General features: G+C 44.1%; 1 protein-coding gene across 2 annotated transcripts; it reads right to left on the bottom strand.

Moving 5' to 3' along the window:
- Nucleotides 1–713: 713 nt before the first annotated feature.
- On the bottom strand, nt 714–25,617 carry DET1 (DET1 partner of COP1 E3 ubiquitin ligase). Of its 2 annotated transcripts, none has more exons than XM_061394362.1 (5): nt 25,468–25,617; nt 16,942–18,034; nt 12,559–12,746; nt 5,175–5,366; nt 714–1,379 (listed from the first exon to the last, which is right to left on the bottom strand). In XM_061394362.1, exons 2-5 carry the CDS (start codon nt 18,022–18,024, stop codon nt 1,190–1,192), a joined length of 1,653 nt encoding a protein of 550 aa, XP_061250346.1. In that variant the 5' UTR covers nt 18,025–18,034; nt 25,468–25,617; the 3' UTR covers nt 714–1,189. The 2 variants fall into 2 exon arrangements, with proteins under 2 accessions (XP_061250346.1, XP_061250345.1); XM_061394361.1 differs by lacking the exon at nt 25,468–25,617 and adding an exon at nt 18,134–18,242.
- Between the last annotated feature and the right edge of the window lie 1,496 nt (nt 25,618–27,113).

Raw genomic sequence — 27,113 nt, forward strand, 5'->3', positions numbered from 1 at the left:
GCAGCAGCATCTCATATCACATTTCTTACACTCCCAAGGGAAGCTCGTCCCTAGATGGGAGAGGGATGGAGGATCCAGCTGTCTGCATCCACGGCTCCTTTCCCTGCCTTCTCTGAAACCCAACACTCCAGAGCGAGCTTCAAAGTCAGAGGCTGCACAACAAACTCACTTCATAAATGGTGGACACATTTATAAGGATGAACATACACGTCCTGACAATCTCTGGTGGGGAGACCAGCTGAGAATGTGAGAGGGATGCTGCCTGGCGCCTGGCAGGTGTTTGGAGGAGTGTGGTGATGGCTCAGCCATCCAGGAACAGCCCGGCTGGTCTCCTTAGGGACGCCTGGGGCCTGTCAGCTCCCACCCCTCCAAACGACAGTACGTGCTGCACAGAGCTTGTCTCTGCTGCGGCCGGAGAGGACGGCCTGCTCTCCACCTGCACAACACAGATGGCACAGATGGGAGCATGCTTCCACACAGGGACAGGCAATTAGGCTCCGTTCCTCCAGCTGTAACAATTACCGGGCAAACACCCCAGGGAAGGACACAAGCCCGGAAGAGAGCCGGCCTCCATGCCGGCCCACCCCCACTTAGTCCTACCAGCAGGCGCTGCTGGGTCTGCGGCCTCTAGTCCCTTTCACAGGCCTTGCTGGAACCTATGTATTTGAAAAGCATTTGGTGAGATCGGAACAGAAGGCAGTCCTCAAGCGGGATATATTTAAGAAAATACCAAGGCTTTATTTTTTTTTTCCTTAAAAAGACAGCCCTGCTGTTGGCTAATTGAAAGGATGTACAGAGTTCTCATGAGTAAACAAGAGTTTCCTGCAGGCTGCATACTGTAATGCCAAAGAAGTGACACGAATGGGGCAGAGGTGTAATGCTGTCATCTTCATAGCAAAAAAATGCAAAATAAGACAAAAAATTAAATGGACTTAATGCTGGGCATTCCCACAGGGAAAAGGCAAGAGGACTTTTAAGTCGATTGATCAGTAGTTGTATTGTGTTCAAGGCTGAGCCACCCTCACACCTCTTTCCTCCTGTCTCTGGCTCTCCACACGGGCGGTACAGCCTGGGACTCCAAGGCTGGGCATCAGGAGCTTCTGCTTCACAGCCCACTGAGACGTGATGGGGCGGCAGGGTGGGCGGGCCAGAGGCTCGGAAGACCAGAGCAGCCGGCTCCGCGAGGCACCTACGTGCAGCAGTGTCGCATGTGGAAGTTGACGACATACTCAGCATTAGTCCTCTGCACAGAGATGGCAAAAGGCTCAAAAGGGTGGAAGGTGAAGGCAACGAGGCGTCGCACCGTGTGGTTGATGGGGCGGCCCAGTAAGCCCGCCTGAATCTCAAACTTGAGCAGACCAGAGTCCCGGGCGTAGAACCTAAACAGAACAAGGAGAGGAGGAGAGCATGAGACAGACATTCACCACCACCTTAAAACCTGAATAGCAGGGGACTCATGAATTAACCGGGAGAAGGCAATGGCACGCCACTCCAGTACGCTTGCCTGGAAAATCCCATGGATGGAGGAGCCTGGTAGGCTGCAGTCCATGGGGTCGCTAAGAGTCGGACATGACTGAGCGCCTTCACTTTCACTTTTCACTTTCATGCATTGGAGAAGGAAATGGCAACTCACTCCAGTGCTCTTGCCTGGAGAATCCCAGGGATGGGGGAGCCTGGTGGGCTGCCGTCTATGGGGTCGCACAGAGTCGGACACGACTGAAATGACTTAGCAGCAGTAGCATGAATTAACCTCACTGACGAAATCTCCTCTAACGTCAGCCCTCAGTCAAAATTGCCTATGTCTGATCAGCTCATTTTATGAGCACAGAGATTATGAACTTTACTATGCTGGCCTGAATCACTGGGTCATTTGTCTTTCCCAAGATGACCCTTAGTGATGGCCTTGATTACGGTTTCCCCTTTTCCAGCAGCTATCTGCCCAGCTACCTACCTGCCTAGGCCAGGGCTGGAAATGATAATGCAAGCCAAGCAGGCATGCTTAAATGTTCAGGCAGCCACGTCAAACAAGGTAAGAAGGAAAAAGTGAAAATAATTTTAATAATATTTTAGTTAACCTAACGTCGGCATCTAAAGTATTATCATGTCAACCAATGCTATAAAAGATACTAAAGAGATATTTCATTTTTTGTACTAAGTCTTTGAAATCTGACATGCATTTGACACTTGAACACATCTCATGTTAGTGCTCACCAGCCATGGGAGACTGGTGGTTACTAGAGGACAGTGCAGATTTAGGCGCGTATCTTGAGTTCTTCTTTCCTCTTTTTAAAATTTATTTTATGTAATTTTGGCTGGGCTGGGTCTTTGTTGCTGTGCAAAGGCTTTCTCTGGTTGAGGCGGGCAGGGGCTATTCTCTAGCTGCAGTGTGAGGGTTTCTCATTGCGGTAGCTTCTCTTGTTGAGGAGCATGGGCTCTAGAGCTCGGGCTTAGGCACTCGTGGTGAGTGGGCTCAGTAACTGCGGTGCAGTCTTAACCTCTGGACCACCAGGGAAGTCCTGAGTTTTTTCACTGTTAAGAAGAAATTCTTTTGGAAGGTTCTTCTTTTGCACACACAAAAACAAAATACTAACTAGTTTCTACTTTTTCATCTAACACGGTAAGAACAAAGACGCTTCCATCCATCCCAGGACTTAAATGCCTTTTGCCCATATGCAAAGCAAGTGCCCTGTGAACTTGGGAACCAGAGATGATTGGCAGGGTTGGGGCTGAATTGGAGGAAGCTCAAGAAAAAAGGAGCTCTGAAATAAAGAGCTCTACAATGCATGTCCCTCTTGGAAAGCAAATATACAGGAGATACAAAGATATTCGTAATATCCAATAATCCAAGAGCTTATATCCTCAGAATTTATTTTAAGTAAAGTAAAAAGTGACGTAAATAAAGATGGCTACTATTGCATTTTGGGCTTCTCCAGTGGCTCAGCGGTAAAGAATCTGCCTGCCAATGCAGAAGACATAAGAGACCTGTTTGGATCCCTGAGTTGGGAAGATCCCCTGGAAGAGGGCATAGCAACCTACTCCAGTATTCTTGCCTGGAGAATCCCACAGACAGAGGAGCCTAGTGGGCTATCGTCCACACGGTTGCAAAGAGCTGGACGTGACTGAGGCAAGTTAGCACGCACATAGCATTAGCTCCAATGTAAAAATGCAGGTAGAGAATAAATGCTCAGTAACAGGGGAACAGCAAAATAAATTATGCTACATCTATTTTATGGAATAATATGCTGTCGTCAGGACTGTAACTTTAAGGAATATGGAAAATGTTTATTAAATAAAAGCAGGCTACAAGGTACTATGCCAACCGTAACTATGACTGCATAAATGTAAACACACACCCTGGCAGAGACTAGAATGGAATATATTTAATACAATAAAGGTGTTAGAGTAATGGCATTACCTCTTCAAATGACTTTAATATCCTTACATTTCTCATTTTAAATTAAAAAATAAATAAGAATTACAAGAAGTCAGGGTCAATGGCATTTCCAGATTTGTTACTTAGGTTAATTTTTTCAAATCAGAAAGGCAGGGCAGTCAAAAGGGAGAGAAATGTTATCTCGGGCTACGTGACAATGTCAAATGAGCCCAATTATCTGCTTTTATGTGTGAAAACCTTCCCCTCACCCACAAGGTCCCCAGCACACAAAGGGCTTATAATGTAAAGCTAGTTGTTGGAGCTCCTAAATCTAACTACCAGTTTACAGGAAACGGGGGAATGAGAACTGCCTGGGATGCAATGAGCAAAAATCCAGAATGTGGGGAATACCACCAGACGAACAACCTGGTTTTTTCAACAACTTCACTACAAAGAAAGTAACAGGGAAGCAGAACCCATAAAATAAAAAAGACTTAGAGGACAACAACCAAAAAAACACATTTGGACCTTCTTTAGGTCTTGACTGGAACAAACCGTAAAAAGAATATATACAAAACAATAGGAAAACGTGAAAACTCACTTGCTATCGGTGATCTTAATAAAGGTTTAATTTTTGTTTAGTCCTTATCTTTTAAAAATTCATACTGAAATATTTACAAGTGAAATGCTATGATGCCTGGGCTGTGAGACTCCAGACTGGCAGGTGGGAGGGGAGCAGTGGTGGGAGAAGGAGATGAAACAACACTGAGGTGGGGTGATGGGTACAGAGCTTCATTACAGTCTTCCACTTTTATATGTTTAAAAATCTCCGCAATAAAAACATTTTCAGAACTCGATTACAATTTCCCAAAGGAAATATTACAAACAGTAATTAATCGCACAGAATATGTTACACAAGCCTACTTAATACACAACGAAGCTGGATTATGAAATACTAACTACCACTGTCTCTATGTGAAGACCTTCCAGAACCCAGCTCACACGTCCCTTGAAATAACCCCACAGTGGAAGTGGTGCCAGCTCCTCTCTCTAGCATCTGTGAAAGCAAAAACAGAACAACCCAGGCTCCCAGCACGGAGGGACAGGAGGGTCTGTGAGCTGGACACCCGTGACGAAGGAACTGCAAGGTTCTAAGAGTAACACGGCAACCTGCGTTCCAACATTCTTCCAACCGAGGAAGCGTGGGTTTCTCCAAAACTTACTTGTTCCCCCAAACTGTCTCTCTTTTCCATTAGGTAACAGGAGGGGATAAAATAATTTGAGCTGGGTAAAATGTAAGTCTCAATTATTTTTACGTTTCTTGTGAAATGGTACTAGGTCATTAAATTGAGAAGTATGGTTCTCTTCCTTGGCTACCTTAAAAAGAGAACAATACTTACTGAATTGGATGTTTTGAGGAGAGGCAAAGAGCAGAACTAATTAATTTTTGATACTAATCCCTAAATGATCAAAGTGAAAGTGGCTCAGTTGTGTCCAACTCCTTGCGACCCCATGGACTATACAGTCCATAGAATTCTCCAGGCCAGAATACTGGAGTGGGTAGCCTTTCCCTTCTCTAGGGGATCTTCCCAACCCAGGAATCGAACCCAAGTCTCCACAGAGTAGGCAGGTTCTTTAGCAGCTGAGCCACCAAGGAAGCCAAAACACCCACATTAAAGAAACAGCCTGCCCTGTGACTTGAACCTGTTAGTACAAGTAGACAGAGTCACAGTGAAGTGATGCTCAGGAGAAGGAAGAGAAAGTGGCCGCCCGCACCCACAGGCAGCCGCAGCTGAAGCACCTGATAGGGTGGTCTCCGCAAGTCTTGGGTCGCTCCATGACTGACACCCACTTGTCGTCGTAGCTAAAGAGAGACAGGTCAAGGTAAGGGCTGCCGCTGTAGGACTGGGCGCTGATGGGGAGCTGGCCCAGCAGCCGGCGAACGGCCTCCGTGTGTCCTCCGTACTTGGCGTTGACGATAGTGTCTTTAAACCTGAAATAAAGCACCGAGGAGGAAGGCTGTGTCAGTGGCGCACAAGTTCCTTGGTTTTAAATTGACAAACATGTTTAAAAACAACATATCCTGAAAACACAATCTAGATACTGAACTCTCACACCTCCCAAGTCTATATATCTCCAAGGTGAAGAAGTGAAAGTTGATCAGTTTTGTCTGACCGTCTGTGACCCCACGAACTGTAGCCCACCAGGCTCCTCTGTCCATGGGATTCTCCAGGCAAGAATACTGGAATAGGTTGCCACTTCCTTCTGCAGGGGATCTTCCCAACCCAGGGATCGAACCCAGGTCTCCTGCATTACAGGCAGATTCTTTACCATCTGAGCCCCCAGGGAAGCCCCTCTGCATACGTATAAATACTCTCAAAAAAGCAGAAAACAGAATGAAAAACTGGAAACATGAAGTTACTTAAGAAAAGTTAGCAAAGATCCTACGAAAGTTAAAAATGAGTATAACTAACCTCTGACAATTATTTCTGTTGAAATTTATATATTTCCCCCAAATTAGAGCCTTCGACTGCATTAACAAGGAGATGCAAAGGATCCTGGACAGAAGTAGTGTCTGACTCTTCTTGAGATCAGTTATAAGCCAACTTGCATCAAATCTTTTGAAAAATTACTGATCCTTTGTTTTAAATAAAGTTGGGGAGGGGATTCCCTGGCAGTGCAGGGGTTAAGACTCTGTGCTTCCAAAAAATAAAAATAAAGCTGGGAACTAGCTACCTATACTTCTGCAGAAACACCAGAATCCAGAAGCACATAATAGGAACACAGAGTCATCTATCTCACTTATCTTTAATTATGTTAATAATAACAATGGAGCAGTTATTTCTCACAATTATAATGAATACTAAACTTAATACCCTTTGACCAAGTATTTCAATTCTTCTGGAAATCTGCCCTAGGAAAGAAAAATCCCTGTGCACATTCAATATACCAGTGGTCATGACAATGAAAAAAAAATGACAGGAATATTAAAAACCTAATGGAAAACTATTATTTTCAAAGATAATGTGGTAACAGAAGAAATGTTTATCATAATGGTAAGTAAAAGAAGTAGGGTACAGGGAGCTCCCTGGTGGAATCGGGGTTAGGATTCCAGACTTTCACTGCCTGTGGCCCAGGTTCAATCCCTGTTTGAGGAACTGAGATCTTGCAAGCCACACAGCACGGCCAAAAAAAAAACAAAAACCAGTAAGCTATGTTCTGTATATACAGTATGATTGAAAACACACACACAAATTAACGTCTTTAAAAAAAAACAGTGGAAATACATCAAAATGGTCATAGCTGTTTTTATCAGTTTTATTTTTTATAATCTCTACACTGAAGTACATCATACGGTTTAATAATCAAAGGGAAAATAAATAATTTTTTAGTCCAGGGGAAATGCGATATAACATCTCACCCTTGAAACTAATGGTATAAAAAAACTCGAATGTTCCTAATTTTGATGAGACTAGAGAGGTTGATGAGATGGGTTTGATTTTTGTTTTCACTGTCAACCTGCAGGGCTAGATGGACATCAACACTTCTCAGTTCCCCTAGAAGGAAGCCGAGCGTCAACACTGCTTTTCCATTACTTCTCTTAACAGTAATTTTTCACAGCCTTGGAATAAATCCTAAAATTAAACCCTGGGCTACACAAAACTTATTTCTTTCCTTTTCATTTGAGCTGGTATCAAAGATCCTGGGTTCCTTGGTTTTCAGCCCTTTGTCAGCCAAGATCTAGTTCTCCACCCTGCCTGGCTCACTGGCTTCAAAAGGTGATTTCAAATGACGGGGCTGGCCCGTGGCTGTGATGACCACAAATCAAAGCCTCCATGACCATCCATAGGCTGAAGCCGTTCCCATTGCCCACAGCGCCCACCACCTCTACTCTCAGATGCCCAACAACTAAAAGATGAAGCTGTCACCCCTCTGATGTCTTCAGCTGATTAACTCCTGGTGCACTGTCCCTCTGTCCAACCACCCTTCTCTCAATTCACGATTTCAAAATTCTCAGAGGTGATCCTTCCCACACCATGGCTTCCTAGTTCCTGGACCTCCTTTCTGCGTCAGCAATGCATTCCCACATCATACCCTCAATCTCACTATTACCAATGACTGCACCTCCATAATCTCAGGGAGCAGCACAAAGACTCCAGTTATCTTCTCTCCTAATTTTCCAGATAACTCTGCTCATCCCAGCTTCAACATCCTTCAACTGAAATGGGACCAAAATGCCACTGATTCTACCAACTTCTCTCCATCCTATGCCTTCATCATGAACTCTTTCCCTTCCTAAGCCAGCTTACATTTCACAATCGTTGAAATCACAGACTTTATACCCATGAACTCATGGATAGAAATGTTGCCACAATGCTGCAAGGCACTCATGCTGCATTCCCACAGTCCGGCAAGTCACCCTCTCCCCTCGATGGCTACTTCCTCCTCCCCACCCTCCATGCTCACCCTCCTGGATGGCACTGCCTTCTTCGTAACTGACAGAAGCCATGAAAAGAAAACTTTTTAAAGCTCCCATCAGGAAACAGAATGTAGTGCTTTTATTATTGGATCACTGCAATGGTTTACTAACTTCCAGCCTATCCCCCTATGATCTATTCTTAAAACAGCAGCCAGAGTGACCCTGTTAAAACATGAGTGGGAGGGACCACCCTGGTGGTCCAGTGGTTAAGACTCCAAGCTCTCGCTGCAGTGGGCACAGGCTCAGTCCCTGGGTAGGGAACTAAGATCCCACATGCCACAGGGTGAGGCCAAAAAAAATGTCCGTGAGACCACGTCACTCCTCTGCTCAGATACTTCAAACACTACACAATCTCATCTACAGTTAAAGCCAAAGCCTCGGAATGGCCACACGTGTCTGGTCCTGTCTCTCACCACACACCTCTACCTACTCTGCCTCCTGCTTCCTCCAGCCCAGCCACCCCGAGTCCCCTGGTGTTCCTCAGATGTCTGAGACCACCTCTGGACCTTTCCATTTACTATTCCCTTTGCTTGCTCTATTCTTCCCCTGACGGCCACATGGCTTGCTCCCTAACCTCCTTCAAAAGCTTTACTCAAACATCACCTTCTCAGTGAGGCCTATGCTGAGAACCCTGCCGGGACAGCACAGACAATCTCGTCTTAATACATTCAAACCCAACAGATATTCTAGATATTGTAACCTTTCCTTGGGTACACCCGTGATGGGAACCTCCCCCTTCCTGCTTCCACCTGGTCCAACCCGCAGCCTGTCATCCTGGAGCCTCCCTTTGACATTATCCTCGGAATTCTCTGTGCTTCTCTCCACTGTTTGACTCTACTTCCTGTATCATTCTTTCGTGGTTTATTGGGGGATAATATCTTTCAGAGGCTTCCTTAGAAAAAGAACACGGGAGGTAGTTTTTTGAGAACTTACGTGTATGAAAATGTCTTTGTTAAACCCTATTATTTCGATGTAGAATTCTAGTTTTAAAATCTTTTTTTTGCAGAATTCTGAGGACATGATTGTAATGGCTTCAAGTTTTCAGTATTATTATTACACTGATACCATTAATGGCTTAATTTTTTATACGTGAAATGTATGTGTTCTTTCTGAAAGTTTTTACAATTTTCTCTTTATCTCCATTGTTCTAAAATTTCATGATGATATGTCTCAGTATGGTCTTTTCTTTATTGACTGTACTGGGTACTTGATGGAGTTGCGATGTGATGATAGGTTTAATAATTATTTCCCTGAAGGGAAAAAAGCCATGGTTTGCAGTGCTTGCCAATATCTGTGGTGTAAATTCTTCTGGTGTGGTCAATTTCAAGGCACCAAAGTGGCATCATTGAATGCCGAGCTGTCACGAGATGAGCAGTAGCACATCGTTATACGGTGTTTTCACCAAACAGGTGAAATAGTTACAAATAACCTCAAGAGTACAATAGTAAAATAACTGTGAATTAATAATTAGGAAATAATTAATTTTTAATAATGGCTGTGTTTAACAACTTGATTTTAGAAGCTCCTGAAAGTTTAACGGTTTGCTTTCACAAGCCAGAATGAGCCAGCTCCAACACACCATGATGGGACGGTGCTTGCCAATCTAGAAGTGTGTGTGTGTATGTGTGTGTGTGTGTGTGTGTGTGTATTCTTCTTTTTCCTTTGGCCATGTCATGTGGCTTGTAGGATCTCAGTTCCCCAACCAAGGACTGAAGCCAGGCCACTAGGTCACCAGGCAACTCCCATGAAAATGTGTATCTATTAATATTAGGAAATGGTTGACATCGTTTCCTCCCTTTCATTTTTTCTATTGCTCCTTCTGGAAGTACCCACATATTGGATCTCCTGGGGAAATGCTCTAAATTTTTTTTTTAATCATTCTTTCCCATTTTCTTACTCTTATCTTTTTTTTCCTACTTTCTCGGAGAGTTTCTAAACTATATCTAACAGAGTTTAGATTTCTAAAGTATCTCACTTAGCATCACTATTCTAGGAATGTTCCTGTTTTTATAGCTTAAATTATTTCAATTAATACCATGTTCATTTTTTATACTGTTTTATCTTGGTCTCTTTCAAAATAAAGGCTTTCTTTAAGTGACTCCTGATCTCTGATGTGCATTTTTTCTTAACCATTCATTCTAACCTATAATAGTAACAATAAAAATCCATTTCACTCATTTTTACCAGAAGCTCTTTGAAGACTGTAAAATTGTCCCATTAGAACCATGCCTTCACAAGAAACAAAAACAATTTTGATTTATATGTACGTTGTATTTTCAATGCAGCAAAGTATGATAAGATGATTGATAACATGTTATTAGGACACAATTTTGTGGGGAAGAGGGATAAATTTGAAAATAAGAAGAAATATAAAAGTTCAAACAGTACAGGAAAAACTTACCCTGAACTTTTTATGTCAAATATGAATACTAAATTACTATGGTATTATAGTATTATAGTACTATGGTATTATAGAGTCCCTTGGCTATATTTAAAAGTCTTAATACCTTAAACTTATACAATGTTATATGCCAATTATATCTTGTAATACTTTTATTTTTAAATGTCAATGTTTAACATGCTGAAAACTGCATCCTCTGCCATTATTTAAATTTAACAGTAAGAAATTTAAAGAGCAACTTAAACATTAATGTGTGAGATCTACAGTTTTCAGAACCATTTGCTGGTAAGAAGCAAAATTTTGAAGATCATGAAGCTAGAATGTTTATTTTCTCTTCCTACAATTTCACTTAATTATGGGTACACTATGAAATAAATTTTCAGAAAACGTAGCCTCCTCTAATTCCTGATGATGTTATTCATTCAACAAATGCCTAACGAGCTCCTCCCACATGGAAGACACTGGCCGAGGTGCTGTGGATATGGCAGTGTATACATAACAGATAAAAACCCCGGCCCTCATGGAGCTTGGGCCTTCTGGTGATCTCTTTGATACTTTAACTGTACCCAGCTTTTGTTACTAGTTGATAATAATCTACTTAATTTAAAAGTTAATTTTAAGAGACAAAGTTCATTTCAAAATGAAAAAAGCAAAACCTGATCCATATTTTGCTTCCAAAAATTCCTTCTATACTGAAGAGAGATGCCAGTCAGGCTGAAAATATGTGTGAACCAGAAAAAATAAAAGGGCATGTTTACTTGTCTGAAAATCAATATCCACTTATTTTTAACCACGTACTATCCTATAGGAATACGATGCCAGTGAATTAGATATCTGCTTTGCCCATTTCCCCTGCAGCAGTAATGCTTATTCTGATTCATCCACTCACTCTGATCTGATCTGTACTGGAACCTGAAGCAGCTATTTTCTATAATTGGCTAAGGTATGTGGAATGTTGATGAAACACTGACTGACTTAAGTAGTGTTGCAGGCAGGCCCTTGGTCCAAAATAACTAGTCATTTCACAATAATATACTCAGATAATTATGAGAAGCTCTGGTTCTTAGCAGGTGGGTTTCAACTGAGGGTGACTTAGGTGTTCTGAGAAGGGCCTCCAAGGGTCTCTTCTTCAGGTTGGTCAGTCTCCCTAGGGAATTAACTCTAATAATTAATTAGAGTTAATTAATCAGCCATATCTGATAAGAGGAATAGGAGTCTACCCTACCAGTATATCAATTTTCACTTAATTCTTGGTTTAAGCATGATAAGTCTCATCTCTATTCTCAGCCATGTTTCATGAACTTGAAACCAGAGCCTGCATGGTTCGATTTCTCCAGAGAATAAAACTCTAGCCTTTTGCTGAGTTGGGGAAGAGACAGTCATACGGCAGTTGGAGGCTTAAGGAAAGGAACTAGAGTATCTGACTGTTTCCTTTAAGAACGTCATCTAGGGGACTCCCTGGAAGTCCAGTGGTTAAAGCTCTATGCTTCCACCGCAGGGGACACAGGTTTGATCCCTGGTCAGGGAACTAAGATGCCACAAGCTTCAAAGCACAGCAAAAATAAAAAAGAATGTCATCCAATCCTTCAGAGGTATATAGGACCTCCAGTTTCTTGACTTTTTCCAGAGTTCTCTAGTGCAAGACAACTTACTTCTTGATGGGTAAGCTCTGTAGTCTTTTTTGTTCTCTGAGGTATGTCAAGTTAGTTATCACTCATCCATTGGCTCTTCAGCTTCTAAAACTCGGTTGATATCGCCTCCCCATTCTCTTTCCTCTTGTAGGTTTACATCTCTTCATCCTTTATTGTCACTTTAAGTAGGGTTTTGGGATACAGCAGAGATAAATGCATGTGTTCAATGCACATGTTTAACCAAAAGTTATAAAATTATTTCCTTATTCATTCAAAGTTGGTGATGGACAGGGCTGCTGCAGTCCATGGGGTTGCAAAGAGTCAGACACAACTGAGCAACTGAACCGAACTGCACTGATTCATTCAAAAATTATTTTAAGTGCTTGACAGTGCACCACTGCAGATACAGCAATAAACTAAACAAAGACAGTCTCTCTCTCTCTGCAGGTAACAGACAGTCTAGGAGGAATCACAGACAACACACAAGTAATCCCTCGGGTGCTAAGAGACAGACATTTAGGATGACACAGGAGGTTACAACAGGTAGACCGACCCAAGGCCAGGTGGGCAGAAAGAACATAGGAAGGTTTCCCGAAGTAAGCAACTACTGGCTCCACACCAACACATTTTCTACAGAAAAATTAAGCTTGTTAAGTCCAGTGGAGCAGCTTACCGGCGCTGGATCTGCCGTGCAAAATTGTTGCTGGAAGCTGAGCAGGGAAACTGGACTTCACTATGCAGGGTAGCATTGCGGAAGAGATCACAGAAGTTCTCAAAGAGCTCCAAAAGCTCATCTGACGTGTTCTCAAACACGGCGATCACCTCTGTTGTTACCATGTTGTACACCACAAAGAAAGATGCCTGCGGAAGAAGAGAGAGACCCAAGGGACAGCTGAGCATAAGACCTCACCTAGCATATTTATCATTTGGCTGAAAACGCAAACTCCCCAAGTAAAACCAGCAAACAACTCCACTCCGGCACTACAGCAGCGTGATGCCCAGAGGTTCTGGAAGAGGAGGAAGCCTCAGTGGGCTTGAGCCATCAAGGGCCTCAGAGCTGACTGATCTCCCACTGTACCTGTGCTGCTGGAGTTACTGAGTTGCTCAGCATATATGTATAAAAGGGCTTTCAATCTTTCATTTCAACCTGTGTGCAAATTTAGTATGTTTCCTTTCAAGTGCTTATTCCCTACTTATGCCCCAACCCACTCTGAGATTAAAAACACTTTTCTAAAATGCCAGATTTAATTTTCCTTCCTGCTGAGAAAGTGATTTGCAGTCAGGAGCTGCCTGTTGGCAAATTATTTTCTCTTGTATGTGTATAGCAGAAAGTTCAATTTGGGGGCATTTCCTTTCTCTCTTAATATTTCTAACATGCAGAGAGACATCTTAAGCACACCATGTCCACCTGGGCAAGTTGTAACCAAGCGGGGGACTGGGCTGAACAAATGAAAAAATCAAAGAAGTGTTTTCCATTTCCTTCTTCATAAATGTTCTTTTAGCCAAGAGCGTTTGTAACACATGTTGGACATTCGTAGCAATTCAGATCAGAGGGGGAAACATGAAAAGCATTCAAATGCTATGGGTGGCAGAGTTACTGCTTTCTCTGAATGGGTCCCCAGGTGCCTGGTCCTCTTCTCTGAACCTCCAGTGCTCTGCTCAGCTTAACACTGAAGCGCGAGGTACCCCAAGTTTTTGTCACAGTGAATGTGGCAGTGTGGGGCTACCACCAGGACTCTAGAAGTTTCCAGAATGCTAGGATTAGTATTCCGCCTCCTAGGATTAAACCTGAATCTTCATTACCAATTTTTGGAGACATCTGGCCCACCTGTTTCACCAGTAATTAGTCCTTCCCAGAGCTTATATTACATGACTTTTGCGGTCACCTGGAAATTAAATTTGGCTGTAAATTAAAGAGGCTGGAGGGTAATCTGAGAATAATACCCATAATATTAGCAAGGCTTTGTGTTGAGGTACACTTTTTACTCATTAACCTTATTGGAACCTATCAAATTAAACTGGGGAAGGAGGCTGGAGGACAACGAGGGGAGAGTTTGGGTTTAAAGTTACAAATTCTGTAAGCAAAGCACAGAGCCCTAGCAATGTTGCTGGCTATGACTTACTGTAGCTACCGAACATAAGGAGGTCATGTTTTAGTGAAGGAGAAAAGGATAATCTCGAATGCGGCAGTCACAGACAACATACTCCCTCCAAAACAAAAAGCTAATTATAGCTCAAACCTAAATACAAGATGGACTCATGTCCTTTCTATAAACCTGGACGACACTTTGATCACAGGAGGGCTTCACCAGGACCCATCGTGACTGCGTGAATACAGAATTACACAAACATTTACTAACATTCCCACCAGGGCAGACTGGGAGATACAGGACAGAAGGGTACAGAAGTCAAGGGCTCTACCAACACCCTCTCATGACGCCTGAGATGAACTGGACGCTCACTCACAATGGTGACTGGCTCAATGGTGACTTCATCGTTAATAAGAAAGTAAAAAAATTCAGAAAAAAAAAAATCTCTCACAAATGTATTACTCAGATCTCAATGGGCTTCCCTGGTGTCACTGGAAAGAATCTTCTTTCCAATGCAGGATACACAGGTTGGATCACTGGGCCAGGAAGATTCCCTGGAGAAGAAAATAACAACCCACTCCAGTATTCTTGCCTGGGAAATCCCATGGACAAAGGAGCCTGGCAGGCTACAGTCCATAGGGTTGCAAAGAGTGGAACATGACTTAGTGACTAAATAACAACCATTTTAGTCACCTCTGCTCCTTTTTTTTTTTTTAAGAATACACAAGGTATGATTCAGAAGAAAAATATTAGAAACCATTTTTCCATGGATGGTTGGTAAGGTCTCAGGAGACAATTTTCTGTACAGTTTCTCTTAGGGGCAGAATCAGCTACAAGTCAATGAGAGAAACCAGACTCAGCTGACTGCAGTTTACTGGCTTGCTCTGTTGTACATTTCCAAACTCGTATATAAGGAGACAATGTGGAAACAGGAGAATGATGGGCGGTGGGGTGTTGGTTCCAAACTGGGAAAGGAATACATAAACTCTGTATATTGCCACCTTGCTCTTACACGCAGAGTACAACATATGAAATGCCAGACTGGATGAAGCACAAGTTCGAATCAAGATTGCAGGGAGAAAAATCAATAACCTCAGATACGTAGATGACATCACCCTTAAGGCAGAAAGCAAAGAGGAACTAAAGAGCCTCTTGAAAGTGAAAGAGGACAGTGAAAAAGCTGGCTTAAAACTCAAACTTCAGAAAACGAAGATCATGGCATCTGGTCCCATCACTTCATGGCAAACAGATGGGGAAACAATGGAAACAGTGAGAGACTTTATTTTATTGGGCTCCAAAATCACTGCAAATGGTGACTATAGCCATGAAATTAAAAGATACTTGATCTTTGGAAGAAAAGCTATGACAAACTTAGACAGCATATTAAAAAACAGAGACATGACTTCACCGACAAAGGTCTATCTAGTCAAAGCTATGGTTTTTCCAGTAGTCATGTATGGTTCTGAGAGTTGGACCATAAAGAAAACTGATTACTGAAAAATTGATGCTTTTGAACTGTGGTGTTGGAGAAGGCTCCTGAGAGTCCCTTGGATTGCAAGGAGATCGAACCAGTCAATCCTAAAGGAAATCAGTCCTGAGTATTCAATGAAAGGACTGATGCTGAAGTTTCAATACTCTGGCCACCTGATGTGAAAAACTGACTCATTAGAAAAGACCCTGATGCTGGGAAAGATTGAAGGCAGGAGGAGAAAGTGTTGACAGAGGATGAGACAGTTGGATGGCATCACCGACTTGATGGACATGAGTTTCAGCAAGCTCCAGGAGTTAGTGATGGACAGGGAAGCCTGGCGTGCTGCAGTCCATGGGGTTGCAAAGAGTCAGACATGACTGAGTAACTGAATTGAACTGTAAAGAAGTTAGGTCTCTCACTTGGTCAATAATAAAGTAGACAGCTCCTCAAAGGGAAATGTCCACATCACTCTGAGGTTTGGCATGGTGTTTCAACCCAAACGTCTTCATGGTTTCTGTACTCATAACACAATACCTTATTCCTGTTTGTGAAATACATCTTCCCCATCAACATCTTTCACCCAAACTAAAAACCCCTCAGAACCTGCAGTCCTGGTGATTCACCGGCAGATCAAAAACTTTGGCTTCCTTCCCATCTTATCACTGCTCCACAATCTATGTTCCAGCGTGTGGGCAAGGTCAGAGTAAAGTCATAGAGCTTAACTCTGTTAAATGCACTGTCCCATAGGTTATAATCTAAAGATTTTGTGAGGAAGTATACTGACATCATTTAAGTAAGAAAAAAGACTAGTTACAATCTAAAGATATTGTGAGAAAGTATACTGACATCATTTAAGTAAGAAAAAAGACTAAACTTTTTAGAAGATTTTCTTTTTTTGTATGGTGGGTTCATTCTCATTGCCAGAACTAAAACAGACCAATAAGTACAGTCTTCCACAAAACCAAGGCACTATCCATAGGGAGTCAAATCTTAACCTTAGAGCATCTGGGCTTCCATCTCCAGGGTACTGAAAATGCTCTGCAGAAGAATTAGGGTTGGGAACCTCCCTGGTGGTCCAGTGGTTAAGAATCTGCCTTCCAATCCAAGGGACATAGATTTGATCCTTGGTCAGGGAATGAAGATCCCACATGCTGCAGGGCAAGAAAGATGGCCCCGCTTGCTGCAGCAAAGACCCAGTGCAGCCCCCCAAAAAGTAAAATTTTAAAAAATAAATATTAAAAAAAAAAAAGAAATAGGATAATATTCACAGGGTTGACTATCTGTATGTCAATGGCTTGAGATTTTGCTTCCATTTGTCCAAATAAATACACGTGGCTAGAGAAAAGTGGAGCTGTTTTAAGTTCGGCTGAGCCCTAGCGTAGCAAAAATTCAAGATCCACATAAAATGTGTTATTTCTGAGAGGCTGGCCACAGGCAAAGAGAGAAGCCTTCCCAAGGAGACGGGAAGGAGGAAGGGCAGGACGGCAGCTCCTACCTGCGACGGATCTGTGACTCGCAGGGTCACCACGTCCTCACTGGTGTACTTGATAAACAGGTGGTTTTCATCCAGAAGCTGCATCTTCCACATGCGCAGCTGCCGCAGCTGGTCAAAATACTGAAAAAAGCGCCTCTTGGCCATGGCGCTTCCGTCCTGCTCTGCCCGGCGCCATAGGTACACCAGCAGCCGGTGCTTCAGGGAGTTGATGAAGGGGTCCCTGAACGGGTTGGCCATGCCTGTCTGGCTGTCCCGCTGCACCTCGGGGAACATGGCCGACACGGTGAGCAGGTCGTCCTCGTAGCAGAAGCGGCCGATGGTCCTCACGTCGATGAAGGTGCCCTCGGGGGTCACCTGGAAGACGTGGATGGTCTGCTGCTGCACCGACAGGATGGCCAGGATGTTCTTATACAGGTACAGCCCCTGGTTGTGCGACAGGACCACCTTGTCGCACTTGAAGGTGCGCGTGTCACACAGGCGGCCGGTGTGGAGGTCAACGATGTGGAGGGAGTAATCCTCCAGGGGGGACCGGGGGTTGGGGGTCACGGACTCGCTGTTGCGATACACCTCGTAGAAGGGGGGGTGCGGCTCGTCCGGCAGGTAGGCGGCGGAGCCCACGATGACGCAGCGGCAGTCGTCCGTGAAGAGGCTGCACTCTCGGTTCAGGTGCTCGCCGTTGGCCGCGACGCTGGTGATGTGCAGCAGGACAAAGAAGCGCTCGAAGAGCCGGCCGCGGATGTTGACGGACCGCTGGTCGTTGCCGTTGGCCAGAATCTCCCCCTCGTAGCCCTGCAGGAGGTCCTCGGCGGCCTGGCAGCCCTGGTACTCGTAGATTTCCAGAGACGTCTGGTCGGAAGAGAAAGCGATGAAGTAGCGTCCGTCGGGGGAGAACTTTCGCAAGAAGCAAGGCGGCTTCTCCACATTGACGACCGTGAAGTTGGGGAAGACGTTCTGGTGGAAGACCCGGACCTGGTGCCAGTGGGTGCCTGCCTTGCCCGAGCTGATCCGCCGGCGCTCCAGGCGGTGAATGACATTTTGGTTTTGGATTCTTCGAGGTTTGATGGTGGAAACATGATGATCCATTATCACATCTCTGCATGGGAAAGTAAAAAAGAGAAGTCAAGAAAACAAAAATTTACCAAAACATAAATACAGATGACCTTTGCACAAGGTGGGGGTGAGGAGCACCAACCCTCTGCAGCTGAAAATTTGAGTATAGTTGGCTCAATATACGTGATTCCACAGATCTTCAACATCCATGGATTCAAGCGATGTGCAGTAGTGCAGTATTTACTGTTGGAAAAAATGCACATGTACGGGGGAAGGAGAGGGTGGGGCGAATTAAGAAAGTAGCACTGTCGTATATACACTGCCACGTGTAAAACAGACAGCTAGCGGGAGGCTGCTGTCCAACACGGGGAGTCCTGCCTGGCGCTCTGTGATGACCTAGAGGGGTGGGGTGGGGGTGGGGGTGGGAGAGAGGCTCAAGAGGAAGGGAATATATACATAGTTATGGCTGATTCCCGCTGTTGTATGGCAGAAACCAACACAACATTGTAAAACAATCATCCTCCACCAAAAATAAAATAAAAATTATGAATGGCTTTAAAAAATAAATCCATGTGTAAGCGGACCTGCACAGTTAAAATCTGAGTTGTTCGAGGATCAACTGTGTATACACAAGTCAAATACATTTCCTCCATATACCCTGGGTGAAGGAGCTCCCAAGATGACGGTGATTGGCATTTCTCCTTCCCAAGCTACAGTTAGTAAGTGGTCCAGATAGCTTTGAGTCTTATCAAAACTCAATTTTTGAGGGAAGGACCGAATTCTCTAGGAAGACCTTCGAAGCACGCTCAGCTGTTGGGAATATTCAAAAGAACAAACCTTCAAATACATCAAATTTTCTCAGTGTAAACACATTCAGTGTGTAATTCATATAAAAAATATATTTACTGACTGGGCTGTTAAGATGTCCATACTACCCAAAGAATCTACAGACTTAATGCAATTCTTATCAAAATTCTAAAATCATTTCTGGCAAAAATAGAAAAATTCATCCTAAAATGTACATGTAACCTCAAGGGACCCTAAAACACAATTTTGTAAAAGAACAAAGTTAGAAGACTCAGACTTACTGATTTCAAAAAAGTGTGACACTGACATAAGATAGAAAAATATACCAAATGAAGAGAATTAACACCTGAGAAATAAACCCTCCCACACATAAACCCAAGTCTTCCCTAGTGGCTCAGACAGTAAAGAGTCTGCCTGCAGTTCAGGAGACCCGGGTTTGATACCTGGCTTGGAAAGATCCTTTGGAGAAGAGAATGGCAATCCACTCCAGTATTCTTGCCTGGAAAATCCCATGGACGGAGGAGTCTGGCTGGCCCCAAACCATGAGGTCGCAAAGAGTCAACACGACTGAGCAACTAACACACACACACACACACACAAACCCAAGATTAGAAATTCAGAGAACAGCAAACATGATAAACCCAAAGAAATCCATGCCCAGACATATAGTCAAACTGTGAAAAACTAAAGCATGAAGTAAAAATCTTGAAAGCAACCACATAAATGATACACTACCCACAAGGGAACAACAATGCATATACCTGTGGATGTCTCATGAGAAACTATGGAGGCCAGAAAGAAGCAAAGCAACATTTTTAAAGTGCTGAACCAACTGTTTGATCATTCAAATCTCAGCTAAATAGCAACTCTTCAGTTTTTCCCTGACGACCTTACCTAAAGTCATGCCTTTTCCCATCCACATCAATCTGCTGTTTACCTTATTTTATTTTCTTCAGCCCTTATCACTTTCTGAAACCATTTGTTTGCTGTTTTAGTATCTGTCTCTCCACACTGGACAGCAAGCAGGGGCCTTGTCTAATTCCTTGCTGAATCTCCAGCACCTAGGACAGCGCCTGAAGCACAGCAAGTGCTCACAAATAGAAATGAATGAATGGAACAACATTTGACAAAGGTCATCCAGGATAAACAACACATTAGGTAAAATAAAGGAGGAACATTTCAGAAAGAAAGTAGCTTAAAAAATACACTTAAAAAGAGTGTAGTGTGGTACACTTGGGAAACACAATTCCAAGTGGTTAGAACACAGGAAACACAGTGATAAGAGAAACCTAAAAAAAGCAGATTGGAGCCAGATTAGAAAATACTTTGTGTGCCATGTCATGCAAGTTATTACAGGTTTTAAGCAGGAGTGACTGATCCAATCTGTATCTTAGAAAGAAAAACATACAGACAGTGGGAATTTGTTTACATTCTGTCTCCTGAAATTAGAAATACCTGGTGTAAGTATATATACTATCTGTGCTGTGCTTAGTTGCTCAGTCGTATCCGACCCTTTGTGACCCCATGGACTGCAGCCCGATAGGCTCCTTTGTCCATGGGTATTCTACAGGCAAGAATGTTGGAGTGGGCTGCCATGCCCACCTCCAGGGGATTTTCCTGACCCAGGGATTGAACCCATGTCTCCTGTATTGCCAGGCAGATTCTTTACCACTGAGCCACCAGGGAAGCCCAAGAATACAGGAGTGGGTAGCCCATCCCTTCTCCAGGGGATCTTCCCAATCCAGGAAATTGAACCAGGGTCTCCTGCACTGCAAGTGGATTCTTTACCAGCTGAGTTAGTCCAGTTAAAAATGTGTATACTTGTATGACTAAACAAATCAAGTTTCTCAAACTACTAGTCACAATTCATTAATATATTTCCTACTGATTTAGACTAGAGCAAAAGACTGCAAACAACTGCTCTCAGGCCAAATCTAGCCTCCCTGTTTATTTTTATAAATTTTTACTGAAGCACAGTCATACCCACTTATTCACATGTCGCCTATGGCTGCTTTTGCTTTACAACGGTGTAGCTGATTTGTTAAGACCAAAGACCACACAGCCCATGAGCTTAAAATCCTGACCTAGAGAAATGTCTGCATGTATATAACAGGAGACATATACAAGGATGTCCGTAGCGGGACTATTGGCAACAACAAAATCTTGACAATACTCCAAATGTCCATCAATAGTAGACTAGCTAAAAAAAAAAAAAAATACAGTAGACTAGCTAAATTCATCCAGGCACATCCATGCAGGGGAAACTTTTTGTTTTATTTATTTTTGGCTGCACCATGAGACTTGTGGGATCTTAGCTCCCTGACCAGGGATTGAACACAGGCCCCAGCAGTGAAAGCACCGAGTTCTAACTACTGGACTGCCCGGCAATCCCCACATGCAAGCAATGAATTAATGCACTACAGTCATATATAACAACAGAGACGAATCTCAGACACGGCGTTGAATGAAAAAAGCAAGTTACAGAATACATACAGTGCGATTTCCTTTATATAAGCTTCACACAATTTCTAGTTTAAGAACACAAATACATATGGCATATAATTAGAAACAGTAAAGGAATTACAAACATAAGATTCAAAAGTGGTTACCTCTGAGGAAGTTTAAGAAATGGGATGGGACTTAGGGACACCCTGGCAGTATTCTGAAGTGTGGTGTTTTGTTTTTTTTTCTTGAATTAGCATTCATTGTACTGTTACTCTTTTAAAATTACATATTTTTTTAAAGTAATACTTGTGCTTCCTCAGAATTTTTCTTAATTAGAAAACAATCACTGTGAAGGGACAACGAAGGACAATGAAATGAAGTCTGAAGTACACAAAAATGCATACCATGAGAAACTGCAGAACTGCCAAGTTGGCTCTGAGTTTCTCAGCAGACAAGGCACAGGAAAACACAGTTATAGACTCTACACTGCCAATAAGATAAAAACTTAATAGCTGCTTGGAAGAAGCACAGAAATCCCCAGCACTGAATTTTAAAAAAATATCTCTCATGAGTTTTCTAAAAGGATTTTGGCATGATTCAGTAAGCAATATCCTCCACTTCTGAGCAAAAATAAACAATATTGAGTTTCACACAGCTACTCCTGTTCACAGTGACATAGTTCATGTGCACATTTTGATATAGTCCAAAAAAAATACTAGTAAGGTTTAAGCAGTTTTAAATACCAAGTAATGTACAAAACTACCTCACTCACTCTCTGTCCAGGACATCATTGCCATTTGCATCCTTCGAACCCAAGATAGGGGCTGGAATCAGACAGGGAGACGAGCAGGGGATGAGAGCCAAGTATGGCCCACAAATGGAAGAAGGAATAGGCATTTGACACCGTCCAGCAGACTAACTTAGGAGAAGGCGATGGCACCCACTCCAGGACTCTTGCCTGGAAAATCCCATGGACGGAGGAGGCTGGTAGGCTGCAGTCCATGGGGCAGCTAAGAGTCGGACACGACTGAGCGACTTCACTTTCACTTTTCACTTCCATGCATTGGAGAAGGAAATGGCAACCCACTCCAGTGTTCTTGCCTGGAGAATCCCAGGGACGGGGGAGCCTGGTGGGCTGCCTTCTATGGGGTCGCACAGAGTCGGACACGACTGAAGTGACTTAGCAGCAGCAGCAGCAGACTAACTGGCTTCCCTGGTGGCTCAAAGGTAAAGAATCTATCTGCAGTACAGGAGACACGGGAGACTTGGGTTCAATCCCTGGGTCAGGAAGATCCCCTGGAGGAGGGCATGGCAACCCACTGCAGTATTCTTGCCTAGAGAATCCCAAAGACAGAAGAGCCTGGTGGGCTACAGTCCATAGGGTTGCAAAGAGTCAGACACCACTGAAGTGCCTGAGCATGCACAGCAGACTAACCACAAATAACCGAATCAGATAAAGCACACTAGTTGTTTGACTTACAATCACAGATCATGTTAAGCAAACTAGATGCTTAATTCTCTAAAAAAAAAAAAAAAAAGTGTATACATTTTGAATAGTCCCACCTTAAATTCTCTGCCTTGTCTTTTTTAAGGGAAAAGCCATCAGTACTGTGATGGGGGAAGAGGGGTGGGGTGAAGGCCTGCTAGCTTCAGCTCCAAGCAGCTCCAAGCTATACAGAAAATCCTCACTTAATTTCCTAACCCTTCTCTCAGTATGCTCTCTACCTGCTCCGTATTTTATATCACACAATGACAGTTTTTAGAGAGATGGTGGAATTTGGTCTTTTTCAACCTGTCTTGTTATTCCAATTATAAACTACACGCTTATAAAAACTCAGACAATATAGAAAAAGTACATAATGAAAGTCCCTTCCAGTCACAGTAGGAGCTACTAAAAATGTTAGAATGACTTATGATATTTTTTCCAAAAGTGGACCCTCTACCCTTCCCTTACTCTAGTTAATGGCACAGCCACTCGCCTGCTGCCAAAGGAACTGGAAACCTAAGAGTCTCCCTTGGGACCTCTTTCCCTCAGCCGCCATATCTGATCATTCAGTCCCCGAACTCTGAAGCTTTTACCTCAACTGTCCTCTAATGTCTACCTTCCTTCTATCATGACCAGCCAGCACCCTTACCCAAAATGTTCATAACTTCATGTCTACATCATTGCAACCACTCCATAAGTGGTCTCCCTAAATTCCTGTCCACTTCCAATCTGCTTAACAACCAGAGCAATCTTTTCAATATTCATTTCTGATCACACCCTTTCCCCTGTGGATTAAAACAAGTATTGGATTGGCAAAAAAAAAGTTCATTCAGGTTTTTCTGTTACGTCTTGTCTTAATCTGTGTGCTATGCTGTGCTCGGTCGTTCAGTCGTGTCCGACTCTTTGCAACCGCATGGACTGTAGGCCACCAGGCTCCTCTGTCCATGGGATTTCCCAGCCAAGAATACTGGAGTGGGTTGCCATGCCCTCCTCCAGGGGAATCTTCCCAACCCAGGGACTGAACTCAGGTCTCCCACATTGCAGGTGGATTCTTTGTTGTCTGAGCCACCAGGGAAGCTCCAGAGGGGAAAGAAAGAAACTTTTTGGCCAACCCAGTATCTTCCCACTGCTCTTAACACAAAGGATCAAAATCCTTACATGCCTTCTCTTTGCCCGTTTAATCATTTCTTTAACGGGCGGCCCACCTCCTGTCTCTGAACCTTAGCACATGCTCTTCATCTCAGTCTAAAAAAAGCTCTTCTCTTCAATTTGCCAACTTAACTCCTATTTCAGACATCAGCCTAATCATCACTTCCTCAGGGAAGTCTTCCTTCACCTTTCCATCAGGTATACCAGTCATATGTCACCTTCATTAACACTCACCACACTTGCAACTTCATCTCTGCATTTTACTTCTGTCTGTGGCACTAGATAGCTTCCCAGGTGGCTCAGTGGTAAAGAATCCACCTGTGGTGCAGGAGATGCCAGTTCAATCCCTGGGTTGGGAAGGTTCCCCTGGGGAAAGAAATGGCTACCCACTCCAGTATTCTTGCCCAGGAAATCCCATGGACAGAGGAGTTGGGTGGGCTACAGTTCATAGGGTCATAAGAGTCAGACAAGACTAAGCAACTAAACAACAAATGGAACTGGCTCTTGATGGTGAACTCCTGGCCAGTACACAAACATTATATCCTGTAAGCCCAACATGGATTTGACCCATTGTAAGCCTCCTTTTCTGAACGTTCTTTACCAAATCAAATATCCACAGGGTCTGTTCCTCTACCTAGCAGGTATTTCCTCTGGCCCTTGCCACATTTTTCAAGTTGCAGCTTGAGTGTCATCTCCTTCAGGAGGTCTTCTCTGACCATCCTGGCTGAAAGAGATCTTTTTCGCTTTACCATTGCTTTTCCTGTTTGCATCCTTACTGCTGCTGCTGCTAAGTCACTTCAGTCGTGTCCGACTCTGCGCAACCCCATAGACAGCAGCCCACCAGGCTCCCCCGTCCCTGGGATTCTCCAGGCAAGAACACTGGAATGGGTTGCCATTTCCTTCTCCAATGCATGAAAGTGAAAAGTGAAAGTGAAGTCGCTCAGTCGTGTTCGACTCCTAGCGACCCCATGGACTGCAGCCTAACAGGCTCCTCCGTCCATGGGATTTTTCAGGCAAGAGTACTGGAGTGGGGTGCCATTGCCTTCTCCGTTTGCGTCCTTACTAGTCATTGCCATAATGTGAATCTGTACTTTCGTTTGCACAGCTAAGTGTTTACTGTTCGACTCCCCCATTAACTCTCCAGAAAGGAAGTAACCATGCCTACTTTGGTCATCTTAGTTTTTTCAGAGCCTAGCACTGGAGCTGGCCCATAACATGCATCCGTACTTTATCAACTGAACGAAAGAAGAAAGCCTAGCTGAAGTGGCCACTAACTCATGGTGCGGTACTAAGCTAGATAACCCGGTCAGTTTCCCTATGCCGGCAGGTGCATGTAACCCTCTATTCTTTCTGACGGCTTCCTAAACGGGAAGGGGCCACCTAGGGACGGGCACACATGCCCAAGGGGGCGCCCCTGGAAAGAAAAGCCCGGGGCGGGGCCTCAAAGGGCAGAGCATTCTAAGCGAGGCGGGGGCCGCAGGACCTAGGCATTATGCAGGGAGGGGGCAGCCCCATAGCGGTAAATCGAGGAGGCCTCGGGGAGAGCCTGACGGGCTGAGAGGCTGGAACAAGGAAGGAGAAGTCCTCACCTGTCCGGTCCGGGATCAAAGGGCCGGGGCAAGGGACACCCCGGCCTGCTGGGCGCACGCCAGCCCCGGCCCCGCCCCCGCCATGCCTTGGGACCCGGCACCTGCAGCCTCGGGCTCTTGCTTCCGCGAGCTACCGGAACTGCGGCACAACGACAACGGAAGAGGGGAGAGCGCGGCACAGTCCAGCTGACACTAAGGGACGTTACAGCGCACCCTGGTGCCCGGAAGGGGGAGGGTCAAAGCCAAAACAGTTACAGTGGCTGCGAAGGAAAAATGGAACCAGGCACCCTAAACATTGGAAGGACTGATGCTGCAGCTGAAACTCCAATACTTTGGACACCTGATGCGGACAGCCGACTCATTGGAAAAGACCGTGATGCTGGGACAGATTGAGGGCAGGAGGAGAAAGGCGCGACGGAGGATGAGATGGTTGATTCAATGGACATGAACTTGGGCAAATTCCAGGAGATGGTGAGGGACAGGGGGGCCTGGTGTGCTGCAGTCTATGGGGTCGTGAAGAGTCCGACGCGACTGGGCGACTGAACAACAACAACCCTAAACTGAGCAACTGACTGATCTCCTATGGCAATGTCTCTGCACCCTCTGGGCACATTTGCAAAAATATGAATTAAAAATTAATTGTCACCTCTTGATTATATGCACCATTTCATCAGCTGAGAAACTATCAGTTTTCTGTTGTTTCCTCCTCAATAATGAGTGCTATAAAGACTGGGGCTGTACCGATCTCTATGCCTAAGATATTTATTAGCACACAGCAGATGTATAGTAAAAATGTCTTGCGCTAAATTAATCCTGTAACCTTTACTTGACTTTCATTTAGGTTATCTGATTGTCTCTTTGGAGAAGGAAATGGCAACCCACTCCAGTATTCTTGCCTGGAAAATCCCATGGACAAAGGAGCCTGGCGGGCTACAGTCCCTGGCTTTGCAAGAGAGTCGGACACCACTGAGGGACTAAAGAACATTGTCTCCCTAGAAGCCTCTGCTTTGTCCTATTTCTGGAGAGTCTGCCCCTGAACTTCCTGGTGTCAGCCTCTTCCAGACAATTCAGATCTCAGAGCAAATGCCACCTCCTCAGAAGGCTTGTCTGACCATTCTCATTTCACCTCCATCGTGTTATTTCTTAATAGCACTCATCTCTATCTGATAGTACCCTTTTTGGTTTTTTGTTTTGTTTTCTTTCTTTGTTCTGTTTTCTTTGATCCCACTAGAATGTAAATTCCATGAGAGCAGGGGTTTAGTTCTGTATTCTCATCTATCCTCACCTTCTATAGCATTTGGCATCTTGCTGGCACTCAAGGAAGATTCAGTCCATGAAAGAATGGCTCTGTCCACAGGGCTTACAGCATCTCAGTGAGTAAGGAATGTTTATTGGTTTTTACAGATGAGGAAGGTCCCCCACCAGGAATCCAACCCATGCCCTCTGCAGTGGAATCTTAACCACTGGACCACCAGGGAAGTCAGGCATTTAAAAAGTTTTTTTTTTCTATTTCAAATAACTATTTATTTATTTTTTGGCTGTGCTGGGTCTTCGTTGCTATGCGGGCTTTTCTCTAGTTGTGGCGAGCAGGGGCTGCTGTCTAACTGCAGTGCATGGGCTTCTCATTTCAGTTGCTTCTCTTGTTG

The sequence above is a fragment of the Bos javanicus genome, chromosome 21, assembly GCF_032452875.1.
Source record: "Bos javanicus breed banteng chromosome 21, ARS-OSU_banteng_1.0, whole genome shotgun sequence".
NCBI classification, from domain to species: domain Eukaryota; kingdom Metazoa; phylum Chordata; class Mammalia; order Artiodactyla; family Bovidae; genus Bos; species Bos javanicus.

Bases quoted from the DNA above. Each gene is read 5' to 3' on its own strand.
- DET1 (XM_061394362.1), bottom strand. From the start codon at position 18,024: ATGGATCATCATGTTTCCACCATCAAACCTCGAAGAATCCAAAACCAA. The intron at 12,747-16,941 runs GTAGGAGCTGCC...CTTCTTCCGCAG, and splicing joins GAGTCACAGATCCGTCGCAG to GCATCTTTCTTTGTGGTGTA. The intron at 1,380-5,174 runs GTGCTTCAGCTG...TGTTCTGTTTAG, and splicing joins TGCGGAGACCACCCTATCAG to GTTCTACGCCCGGGACTCTG.